The sequence below is a fragment of the Oratosquilla oratoria genome, chromosome 13 (genome assembly GCF_046742065.1).
Source record: "Oratosquilla oratoria isolate Oo_2021 chromosome 13, ASM4674206v1, whole genome shotgun sequence".
NCBI classification, from domain to species: Eukaryota; Metazoa; Arthropoda; class Malacostraca; order Stomatopoda; family Squillidae; genus Oratosquilla; species Oratosquilla oratoria.
Window position 1 is genome coordinate 33,193,064 of NC_134789.1, and position 13,507 is coordinate 33,206,570.

At 39.6% G+C, this 13,507-nt stretch overlaps 1 protein-coding gene across 1 annotated transcript in view; it reads left to right on the forward strand.

The window, feature by feature from the left end:
• LOC143032210 (uncharacterized) overlaps positions 1-12,808 on the forward strand; it is a 458,897-nt gene extending 446,089 nt beyond the window's left edge. The window contains exons 18-20 of the mRNA XM_076196680.1: positions 3,942-5,485; positions 11,103-11,176; positions 11,857-12,808. Coding sequence (XP_076052795.1) covers positions 3,942-5,485; positions 11,103-11,176; positions 11,857-11,952 — 1,714 coding nt within the window. The 3' untranslated portion in view covers positions 11,953-12,808. The remainder of the gene's footprint in view (positions 1-3,941; positions 5,486-11,102; positions 11,177-11,856) is intronic.
• The last annotated feature ends 699 nt before the right edge of the window (positions 12,809-13,507 follow it).

A 13,507-nucleotide genomic window follows, 5' to 3' on the forward strand; every position in this document is an offset into this window, starting at 1 on the left:
GTTAGATTCATGAGAGAAAAAGAAGAGAGATTTAGCAATAGATCTTTTGAGAGTAATACAAGATAAAGAGCAAAAATTAGAAAAGGAAATAGAGGAAATGCATAGAATAGGAAGGTATGTAGAAGGAAATTGATCCCTAAAGATCAAACTATGGTTACAAAGGGCAGTGGAAGAGATACTAGCAAGAACAAGTTAGGTAATAATGAGCACTATAAAGATATATGGATAAAAAGAGGCATGAACCTTGAGGAAAGAGAAAGAGAGAAGACATTAAGAAATTAAGCTAAAGAGAAAAACAAGAAAAGAACAGAGACCAAGAAAAAGAAGTTCTTTTGGAGTGTTAGACATGAGACTGAGAAAATGGTATCTTCAAGAAGAGGAAACAAAAGGAACAAAGAAAGAGTTGGAGGGTGCAGAAAATTAAGAGTGGCTTATACTAATATAAATTATTTCATTTCTGGATTAAATGAGCATAATGATTACTTGTCAGAAGCAAAACCAGACATAATGGCAATTGTAGAGACAAAATTAAGGAGTCCACTATCACTTAACAGTGTTGGAGATGGATTATATAATCACTGGCTTGGAAATAAAGAGGAAAAACAGGGTGGAGGAGTAATTTTTGGCTAAGAAAAATTTAAATGTGACAAAGGTTACAAACGGAAGGAACAGTGTGGAAATGATTACAATAAGAGTTGAAGATAAAGACATGAAAAAGAGAATATGGTCATCTATGTGCCCCAAAAATAGGTTCTTGGAGAGAAAGGGATCAGTCTAAAATGTTAGAAGATACAAGGATTTCATTAAATGGGGTGCTGAAAGATGAAGAAAACTTGGTGATTATGGGGGATTTAAACTGCAAAGAAACATGTTGGGAAGAGATAACAGTGAAAGGTGGAGAGGAATTATGGGGAAATGTATTACTTGACATGCCTATGGAATATACATTTACACAATGGGTAAAGGAAAGCATCAGATATAGAAATAATGAAGAACCGTCAAGAACATGAACTAGAACTAAAGGAGGAAATATATATGGAGAGAAATGAGAAATACAGAAAGGAGGTGACTGACATATAGTAAAACTTTGTGAAACTTAAGAAAAATTTTCAAGAAGCAAGTTGGGATAAATTTCACAATGATAAGAAACAAGTGGAAGAAAAATGGAAGATTCTGAAGGAAATCTATAATGAAGGGGTGGATGAATATGTACCAAGACAAAAACAGGAAAATAAATATAATAAGTGCTGATTTAACAGGAAGTGCAGTGAGGCACACAAAAAAAAAAAAAAAAAAAAAAGTTTGGAAAAAATGGAAGAAAGAGAAAAATCCTGGAAAGTGGCAAATGTATATCAAAGAAAGGAATGAATACACAAAAATACGCAGGGGAGAAAAAAAATATGAAAAAGACATACGGTAATAGAAATATGTAAAGATCAACCAAAACTTCTATAGATATGTGAATGGTAAATTGAAAAACAAGCATGAAATAGAGAAACTACACCAGGGGAACATGGAATACACAGAAGATATAGAAATGGCTGGGGTCATGAGTACATTTTTCAAATCTGTTTTCGCTAGAGAAAAAGTATGGCACTGGGATGATGGGCAAGAAGTGAATCCCCCATAACACCCACCCCCCCCATTGGGAAAATAATAGCAATATGAGCTGAAATAATGGAGCAAATAACAAGCCTTGATGTCAGGAAATTGCACTGCCTGGATAGAATTGCAAACTGGATACTAAAGGAGTGTAAAGAAGAATTGGTAGGCAAAATACGTAATAGATTTTTTGCTTAAGGAAGGAAAAATACCAGAAGACTGGAAAAAGGCCGACATCATACCAATATACAAAGGAGGTAACAAGAAAGATCCAACGAATTACAGACTGGTTTTCCTTACAAGTGCTGTAGCCAAAATTTGTGAAAAAGTTATCAAAAATTTATGGACAAAATATCTGGAAGAGAACAACATACTAAACCTGAGACAATTTAGATTCAGACAGGGAAGATCTTGTGCCACAAATCTGATCTGCTTTTACTCAAGACTACTATATATAATACAGGAAAGGGATGGATGGGCTGATTGTGCTTTCCTAGATCTACAAAAAGTTTTTGATAAAGTGTCACATAGAAAACTATTAGGAAAAATGAAAACCATAGGTACAAGGTAAACTACTGGAATGGATGGAGGATTCCTTACATGGAAGAAAAATGAGAGAAGTGCTCAGAGATAAAGGTTCTACTTGATAGAGAGGACTTATTAAACTGGGACAGAGGAAGAACAAGAGGACATGCAATGAAACTCAAAAAGGATAACTACAGAAGAGGTCTGAAAAAGAACAGCTTCCCACACAGAGTGATAGATATATGGAACAAATTGGATGAAGAAATAGTGTGTGCAAACACAATACAAGAATTTAAGAACAAACTTGATCTTGTGAGATACAAAAATGGGTCACCACGAGCATAGCTCCCCTTCCCATATAATACAACTAGGTAAATACTTGAAACAAACTGGACCAAACAATAGTGTGTGCAAAAACCATACATGAATTTAAGAGCAAACTAGACACTGAGATACAAAGGCAGGACACCACGAGCATAGCTCCCCTTCCCATAAGATACAACTAGGTAAATACACAACCTGTTACCTGACAGACATATCAGCAGGATTGTAGGAGAGACATATGGACTTCTGCAGGAGATTAAAGTGGGAGACTATCATAAGCAATATTGAGAGAATATAAAGGGCAATAATGAAACTGGTCCCCAGCCTACCAGATACATATGAGGAAAGGCTAAAAGTACTGGGTTTGCCAACTTTGAAAGATCAAAGAGAAAGAGGTGACATGATTACAGTATTCATGTCACTAAAGGGTATAGATTGCATTGATAGAAGGGATATCCTGATTAAAGATGGGTGGGCTTTAAGAGGTCATGGAAGTAATTAAAAAAAAAAAAAAAACACATGTCGAAAGTTTTTCCATACAGATGTATGAATATGTGGAATAGCTTAGAAGGTGATATAGCCCAACCTCAAACAATACAAGATCAAGTCTAAATATGATAATAGGAAATCAAAGATATAGGTTAAATTTGAACCTTAGGTGAATTTGAGTCTTTGTGTTAGAAAATTAGAGAATAGGATATGGGACCCAACAAGTGTCACTCCATTTCTGTATACTACAATTAGGTAAGTACACACACACACCTATAACAGGTCATGGGTAAAAAATAAGAAACACCATATGTGAAGAAATACAGTTTTCTATATAGATGCATAAATACATGAAATAGCTTAGAAGGGGATATAGCCCAAGCTCAAACAATACTAAATCCAACAATATGAAATCTAAATATGATCATTAGAAATCATGGATATAAATCAAGTTGGAACTGTAAATGAATTTGAGGCTAGGTATGATAAGAAATTAGAGAATAGGAGATGGAACCCAATGAGCAATGCTCCTTTCGTGTATATCACTGTTAGGTAAATGCACACTCGCAATTCCTTGCCAGCTTGAATTTGAGTGCCAGCTCACAGTGCAGCGATGCTGAAATTTACAGCCCTTGGCAGGACTCAACTTGGACTACTGAATTAGCTGATGAGAGCAGTACCACTGCACCATTAAGTTATGTTTACAGATTATAAACAGACATGTAGTCCATTATGGTAACAGTTGTAATTCTCACAAATAAAATTAAACAACATATCAGTTCTCATTATAAATAATCAACAGTATTGTTTTTATTATACTCTGGTAAGATTACTTGTAACTTAGACCACTCAGATGACACTAGGAATTTTTTATTTGACTGCATTTATTTATTTACTTTTTTTCAGCATAGGCTTACAAAAATTTGGGTGCACCATTTATGCCCATAAATATGGTAATGATATTTTCATGTCATTATTGATTATATGCTTCTTTGTTTCAGGATAGCTAAAATGAATGAAGAAGCACCATCTGTTTCCCACACAGGTGGTACTAGTGTGTGTGAAGGGGTGTGTGGCAGTATGGAGAAACCTTCAGGACCTTGCAAGCAGGAAAAATTATCACCACATGCACCAACATCTACAGTCCCAACTTCAGCCCCAGCCTCACTCCCAAACTCATCATTGCCAGAATCTCATTCAACATGCTCTGAGTTTAGTTTAACAATAGAAGGACCTGAGCCAAACTCTGATATCCTAGACTTACTGAACACATCAGGAGAGGATATCTATCTCCCTAAAAGTAAATTACCATTTACTTCTACCCAGCTCTCGACAAGTCCATCCAGAGACAAGAGTGAACCAGATCCATCCACACACAAAGATGTGCCACCCAAGGAAATAGGTTCAAGACCTTACTTTTCTATACGTCAAAAAGTTAAAGACCTCGTTTCTCAAAATATAGCTGCAACTCAAAGTCAAAAGCTTGCAGATATGACTAACACTTCAGGTATTCTAAACATATCCAGAGACAAGAGTGAACCAGATCCATCTACACACAGAGATGTACCACCCAAGGAAATAGGTTCAAGACCTTATTTTTCTATACGTCAAAAAGTTGAAGACCTCGTTTCTCAAAATTTAGGTGAAACTCAAAGTCAAAAGCTTGCAGATGTGACTAATACTTCAAACATTCTTAATATATCTGAAGGGGAGCTCCAACTTCCAGCAAGTCGACTGCCATTTGCATTCAACCAGCTCTCCACACAGCCACCTACAGACAGAAATACATCGATAGAGGAAACTGATGCAAGTCCTCATATATTTAGGTTTCATAAACCTAAGGATGTGCCTTCTACCCAAGCTATATGTACAACTCCAACTCGAAAGCTTGCAGACATGGCTAGTGATTATAAAGCTCTAGAGACCTCCCAGCCAAAACGTCGAAAATTAGAAGACACTCAAAGTATGGGGAAGAAAGAAGAGAAATGTGTTCTCTCCCATCCCCAAAAACCATCAGAAACAAAAGGGACTGGAAACCATTCTGAGTACAAATTTCAGTTTGTTAATCCAAAGAAAGATCTAAAAGTCTCTCCATTGAAAGTATTAGTTGAGAAGGAGGTTGAGGCTATAAATAAACAGTCAGTAGCTAAAGGTTTAGAGGAAAGTTTAGAGAAACAAAGTTGTGTTAGTGTGCCCCATACTTCAGATGATACTGCATTTGTGGATACAGCATTTTTGAAAGCTAACAAAGAAACCATGTGTGTCTCACCAGAACTATTTAATTCAGATGATGAGACAGATGTCCTCAGCCCTTCATTTTCTAGACCACCTGCAGCCAGCACTAGTCCAAAGTTGTCTTCAATTTTTCCATTAGCAGCAAGAAAGAAGAACTCAAAGTCTCCCAAAGGGAGCATTACCTCCAAAGGGACAAAGGAACCCAACCCACCTAAGCCAATGTCATCCAAAAACACCTTTAAAGACACAAAGAGACCAACTCCAACCAAGACTAAGGCAGTAAACACAAATAAGGCCAGAGAAGACCGAGGTACAGTGTGTTTATCTAAATATTAATATATTCTATAGACATATATATATGTTACGTATTTGCATGTACATTAAACTCACCTTTTTCTATTGCACATGGGCCGTGATCATGGGAGCACGAGTTAAAGACAAGTTCACGCTTACCATTGTCCGGATCAGGGAAAGGCAGGAGTTCAGTCTTCTCTTGTTTATTCTGCTTAGCGAACATGAGGATTTTACACGTGTGTTCAACACCAATGCTAGGCTTACTCTATCTATGCGATTCGGGGTATGGCAGGCGACGCCGGGAACCCCCCTGGCGTCCCCCCATCATACCCTCGCTACATCTCCCTGAACCACGCATCACTTACACGCATACCAACCATCCAGGCACACTATGCAACATTCATACATGCAATTTCGCCACATATATATAATATGAGGAAGCAGACGAGGAGTAATGGGAAAATTTGATTGCTTTAACATTTTGACCTGCAGGATCTTGATCACAAAGCTAACAACTCAAACAGAACAGGGGATTTTATACATAGATGGGTCATCTCATGGGACACCTCAGAGGGTTTGTTTTATTTGTGTATTCTTTTATTATTAATAAGCTTGTGGCTTTTGATAGACATATAAAGCCTTCTCTATGGTTAATGTTATTAGTGTTAATGTATGCTGCTTCAATTGTGTGTGTGTGTATATATATATATAATTTTTTTTTTTTTTTTTTTTTTTTTTTTTTTTTTTTTTACTTAATACTCTAATAGAAAGCTTCAGAGGTGGATAGTTGTGTCACATATTTTCAAAGATTTGTGGAATTGTGGCACAACTTTTATGGGACAATATTTGCAATACAATTAAAGTTATTGTTAAAGCATATGTAAAATCTAACAATTCTAACAACTGGCACTGCAGAAATTTCAAAAGATATCCTCCATTTCATATTCCCCTTTATCTTTGCATGCTCTGGGGTGAGGGGGAAGGGGGCAAGCTGTGGTTTGTAATGAAAACAAGAGTAATTGGAATTACATAAAACTATTTTCTTTGATTAAAAAATATACTTATATAATTATTTTCACATTGTAGTCACAACTTTTTGAGAAATAATGTACTTGCACAGACAATGTAACCACCCTTTCTGTCCCCTTATGCAGAAAAAGAGAAGACAGGGAGAAATCCCTTCAGGCTGCGTCAAAATACCATTCACACAAACTCCCCCCCCATCCTCCATCCTCCATCCTCCATCCCTTCCATGCATCATAGCATAATCCATGCATAACCATTCTTCACTCACCCCTAACTTCCGTCTTCATACCCCTTTTTCCTAATACCCCTTTTACACCATCCATCCATCTCATCCTTGGTCACCTCCTCATGCTCACTTCTTCTACATCTGCCTTCCTCACCTCTTTTAGTAATCTTTCTTCACTCATTCCTTCCATGTGTCCAAACCATCCTAATACACTTTCATCAACCCTATCTCCCAACTCCCTTTCCACCTCCAGTCTCCTCCTCACCTCCTCGTTTCTCACTCTCTCCAGCATAGTAATCCCTACCATACTTCTCAGGTACCTCATATCAAACACATTTAAACTCTTCTCTCTCATGTTCCATGTTTCTTCCCCATACAGTGTTGTCGGCACAATCACCCTTTCATACAATCTCCTCTTAGCATCCATTCTCAAATGTCTATTTCTCATTACACTTTTTAATCCCCCAAGTCATTCACCTGCTTCCCCCAATCCACATTCCACCTTCACTCATCCCTTTCCTGCCACATTCACCCTCAAGTATCTAAAGCTATCCACTTCCTCTAGTCTCTCTCCCTTAACCCCTTCCATACGGTGACGCCTATGTAGGTGTCATGAGGAGCAAGTGGGTACACGAGGATGCCGATGTCGGCGTCTTGATTATATATATTGTAGTTGTACCTGCGTGACCCTCATATTCTGTAAATTGGCTTCATGATATTTTCTATGGTTATCAAAATTCACGGGTGAAAGAGAGAACGATTGATACAGTGGTGACTTTATTTTTTATAATGTGAGTATTATGACGCAACATCGTATGTCTGGCAGCTAATGCTGCCCGCAAGATTTTGGCCCGGAATGAAGTGGTTAATACTCACTTCCAGTTTGCTGCCATCCTCTCCCTTTGTACATCTCATCACCTTACTTTTACCCACATTTATCTTCAACTTCCTTCTTTCACACACCTTCCCAAACTCCATCACCAACTTCCTCAATCCCTTCTCTGATCTTGCCATAAATGCAGTGCCATCAGCAAACAACAACTGGCTCATCTCCCACTTTTCTCCATTTTCTTCAACCATCTCCAATCCCTGGCCCACCACCCCATCCATTTATAGATTGAACAGCCGCAACACGACACATCCCTGGTGAAGTCCCACCTTCTTCCCAAACCACTTACTCTCTTCACTTCCATCTCTAATGCAGGCTCTGCTACATACATATACCAATGGCCATTTCCCCCTTACAGGAGAGGTAGCCAAAAAACAGGCATAAAATCCACTCCCACCCATTCCATCCCCACATACTCCACTCCCACTCAACCCCTTTTTTCCATCTTATCTTGGCTCCTCCTGGATGATGGATCATCCCTGCATCTCACCCACTGCCCTGGGTTAGAAGCAATGCAGCAAGACATGGAACACCCACAGCAAGGCCACTTCATTTAATCAGCAACCTCCCCCTTCCCTTCTCCATCCCCTCATGCAGAAAAAGAGATGGGGAGAAATCCCTTCAGGTTATGTCAAAATAGTCACACATACTCCCTCATCCCCCACCCACTCCCTTCCATGCATCACAGCATCATCCATACATAATCATTCTCCACTCACCCCTATCTTCTGTTTTCTCCCTTCCTTCCTCAACTGACATTCCTCTCTTTCCCAATGCCCCTTTTACCCCATCCATCCATCTTACCCTTGGTCGCCCCCTCATGTTCACTCCTTCCACCTCTGCCTTCCACACCTCTTTTTAATCTTTCTGCACTCATTCTTTCCATGTGTCCAAAACATCCCAATACCCTTTCATCCATCCCATCTCCCAACTCCCCTTCCACCACTACTGTCCTCCTCACCTCTTTGTTCCTCACTCCATCCAGTCCAGCAACCCCCATCACACCTCACAGGTACCTCATCTCAAACACATTCAAACTTCTCTCTTCCTCTCTCATGTTCCATATTTCTACCCCACACAGTGCTGTTGGCACAATCACTCCTTCATACAATCTCCTCTTAGCATCCATTCCCAAATGTCTATTTCTCATTACATCCCCCAAAGCATTTGATTCTCTCAATCTACATTCCACCTCCACTCCCCCCTGCTATATTTGCACCCAAGTATCTAAAGCTATCCACTTCCTCCAGTCTCTCTTCCTCAATACTCACTTCCAATTTGGTGCCACATTCTCCCCTTGTACATCTCATCATCTTTTACCCACATTTATCTTCAACTTCCTCCTTTTGCACACCTTCCCAAACTCACAAACTTCCTTGATCCCTCTTCTGATCCTATCACAAGCACAGTGTCATCAGCAAACAGCAACTGGCTTATCTCCCAATTTTTTCCATTTTCTTCAACCATCTCCAATCCCCGGCCCATCACCCCTGCATTTACCTCTTGCACCACCCCATCCATGTATAAACTAAACAGCCATGACAACACTACACATCCCTGACAAAGTCCCATCTTTACCTCAAACCACTCACTCTCTTCATTTCCAATTCCAACACAGGCTTTACTACTCATGCAAAAACTCTTGACTGTTGTTAACAGCTCTCCTTCCATCTCATATATCTACAATACCTCCCACACCACCCTTCTGTCCACCCTGTCACAAGCCCTTTCCAAAACCATAAAGGCCAAAAAAACATCCTTACCTTTTCTTAAAGCTTTCTCAAATATCTACTTCAAAGATCAGTACTAAAGGACACAATGAAAGAAACTTCATGGTGGTATATGTTCCCCCCAAGACAAGAGCTTAGGATGAAACTGAATATCAAGAAATGTTAATGAATACAACTCTATTCCCCCAAAAGAATATTGAAAAAACTAGTAACATAGTAGGCATTGTACTCTCTAGCCCCAGTGGGGACATTCCTAAAAAAAGCAAAGGCATAAAATGGTCTGGGAGGTGTTTTCCAACCAGAACCCTCAGGTTTGGGTCTTTTAATGTCTGTGGATGTGGTACAGATGAAAGTAGAAGGGGAGAGATAGGCAGCATGTTTATAAGAAGAAAAATGGATGTGTTGGCATTAAGTAAAACAAAGTTGAAAGTGAGGGGCTAGTTTGAGTTTGGGAGTGTAGTTGGAAGGGTGTTAGGAGTGAAGAGAGGACAAGGGAGAGAAGGGGTGACTTTACTAGTAAGTGAAGAAATAGGTAAGCATGTGGTGGAGTGGAAGGAGGTTTCTTCAAGGTTAATGTGGACAAAGGTGAAATTGGGAAGGGAAATGTGGGTGTTTGTAAGTGCATATGGGCCTGGTAGTGAGAAGAATGTAGAGGAAAGGGAAGCTTTTTGGATAGATTTAAATGAGTGCATTGAGGGTTTAGGGAGAAATGTCGGTGTAATGGTATTGGGAGATCTCAATGCTAGGGGAGGAAATGAACCAATAGACGGAGTGGTTGGAAAGTGTGGAGTTCTTGGAAAAAATTGTAGTAGAGAGATGATAGCAAATACAGTGTTTAGGAAGAAAGTCAAGTATAAGTACACATGGGTGGTGGATGGAAAGTTGGTAGATAGGGCTTTAACGGATTATATAGTGGTAACCAGGAGAAGAATATGAAGAGTTTTCAATGTGCATGTTCCAAGGGGAGAGAGTGAAGGAATATCAGACATATTTTTGTGGAAGGTAAGTTGAGAGTGGAGGATAGATGGAGAAAGAGGAAAAAGACAGAAGGACAGAAGATAGGTAAATACAAAAATCCAATCCACACAACCCCCACCTGTCCCAAACCCACACCTCCCCACAAATCACCTTCTCTGTTCCTCTCCCAGTCCTCACAGTGAAAACCCTCCCATAAGGTCCCCCAACTACACTCAACAAATTTATCACTCTGAAACCACCATGCTCACACTCTTCCCCCTTTCCCTTATAAAGTGGAACCATACAGGCACCCCTCCATTCTTCAGGCAGTCTACCCTCTCTTAGACAAACATCAAACAACCTCACCAGCCAGTCCACCATCACTACACCTCCTTTTAGACACTCCACATAACACCCATCCAACCTAGGCACCCTACCTGTCTCATCCTTTCAGTAACTGATTTCACTTCATCCTTTCCCCATTCACCCCTATCACCTTCCCAGCACCCTCTACTGCAACCACCCCGTCCCCCCATCCTCCCTCACATCTAGCAACTCCCCAACATACTCCACCTTCCCCACTATCAGCACCTCCCACCTCCTCTTCTCTACTTGATTCACCCTTCCCCCCTCTTAACTTACTTCTAAAACATCTTCTCATCACTTTCAAATTCCTCTGCCACACTCTTACCCAACTTCACATCTGCTCTCCTTTTTGCCTCCCTTATCTTATGCCTCACTTCTCCTCTCTCTTCTTTGTGTCTCTAGATTTGGCTATAAATAATTTTATTTATTGTCTTTACAGGTTCATTAAGCTTCCATGACACAATAATTCCTGAATCAGATGATTCTGATCTTGAAGACTTCAAACTAGAAAAGGTACAGTATGATAGATGGAGAAAAAGAGATGGTATCCCATGAGCATATATACTTTCCTGTATACTACAGTTAGGTCAATACTTAGAATACAAAAAACTAAAAAGAAATAGAGATGAATATATGAAAATCAAAAGAGAGGGAGAAAGGAAATTAATAAATGGTATCTTTGATAAATACAAAGGTGAATGTAAAATGGGTTTGTCAACAGTAAACTGAGACACAGGAAAGGAATATCTAGTGTCTGTGAGGATGCATCAACTCAGGCTGAAATAATGAACAAAAATTTTCTGTGTTTACTAAAATGAATGTGTGTGTAGAAGGATAAAGCCCCTGTCACAATTACCCAACTCAAGTGAGTTTGAGCAGAAACAACTTGGTATACAATCTTTTATTTTTCAAATCTCCAAATATGAAATCACCTTTAAGAAGCTGAATGGTGAACTAAGAGAAGCTAAACACATTGTTGAATTGTCCTCAGGGAAGTCTAGAATACTGTAAGCAAAGTTGTCTTCCAGCTTTTCAAATTCACAACACTTGATGAGAATCGTGAATGTATGATGGGGGCTTTAGTGTAGAAATGTTGGGTTAAAAGGTATGAAAGCAGAAGTAAAGAAGTACAATTTGAAATAAAAGTAAATATTTGAAAGAGCAGACATGTAAACTATATATATATTTTCCAGAGTTTCTCTACACCCAAGATATCTACTGGAAAGTCCAGTCATCAACAGGGCCAGACACCTTCAAGAACTGCTGAGTCTGCTGAGGATTCTTTTTGATGTGCATACATACCTTATACAATTTATTGATAAATTTAAATTACATTTCTTTTACCAAGTTGCTCTTAATTTGTACTTCTGTAAATTTAGATAGGTTTATTTAGATTGGTAAACCAAATTTAGTTTCTGATTGAAGTTGTTGCCTCACTGTCTTATGCAACATTTAGAAAGCTGGTGATAGGTGATGGTTAGACACTTGGATCCCTTAGGAAAGATCCAAAGTCTATCCTAGAGACTGAGTGTTGGCACCCAGGTATACTTACCTCATTGTGGCAAGGGAAAGTGGAGGGTTTGTCTCTAGGTGCACTGGCACCATGTCCAGGCTCTTCCAGTTGTCCTTAGATTTTAGATTATAGTCAGGTATCTGAGTAGCTAAGTACATCTTTGACTTTGGCTACCTCCCTTGTAAGGGGGGAAAAAGCCCTTGGTATATATATCTAAGTACCTATCATTTATGTATTTCATCATAGCACAACTGAGATACATACATATACCAAGGGCTTTTTCCCCCTTAAAAGGGGGGTAGCCAAAGTCAAAGGCATAAATCCACTCCCACCCATTTCATCCCCATATATTCCACTCCCATTCACCACCCCTCCATCCCTCTTTTCTTGGCTCCTCCTGGATGACAGGTACCTGCATCCCATCCACTGCCCTGGGTCAGAAGCAATGCAGCAAGGCCACTTCATTTAAATGGTGACCCCCCCCCCTCCATCCCCTCTTCTCTTTTTTTTGCATGAGGGGATGGAGAGTAGGGGTCACCAATTAGATGAAGCATCCTTGCTGCGGATGTGCCATGTCTTACTGCATTGCTTCTGACCCAGAGCAATGAGTGAGATACACGGATAACCAGTCATCCAGGAAGAGCTAAGAAATGAGGGACGAAGGGGTGGTGAATGGGAGTGGAGCATGTGGGGATAAAATGGATGGGAGTGGATTTATGCCTTTTGATTTGGTCTACCTCTTTTGTAAGGGTGAAAAAAGCTATGATGTATTGTATCAGAGTTCCATTTCACAATAAATAAACCTCATTGTGTTTTTACTATTGTTTTTTTTATTTTTTCAACCTATATGCTATTTCTCAGAGGAGCCCAAGCTTCTGAAAATAGCCTTACAGCTTTTTCAGTCCCTTTATACATGACACCTGCATTCTGCCAATCCACCTTGTGTTGTTGGTCTTCGCAGTGTCTCCGTATCACTGAGCTCATATCACTCGTATTCAATGCCCTCTGATGTTCTTGTAGTCATGTCTCTTTACATTGAACATCACCCCCACCTGATTGGCTACATTTTCTACATCCTTCAGCTTTGTCAAAGCCCCATGCAGTGCGTTCATCAGGTTGTGTGCCATTTCTACCCCGTGTTTTCTTAGCAGTCTCGCTGTCGCTTCTGAGGCCCCTTTCATGGTATCGTAATTATCAGTGTGTTACAATTTCTCTCACACACTCTGTATTTCTCCTGTCATTGTCCACCTTTTCACCTGTGCAAACCAGGATAATGAAATTAAAAAGTCCTCTACCACCAAATACTGTGGGACAAGGTCTATATAACCATT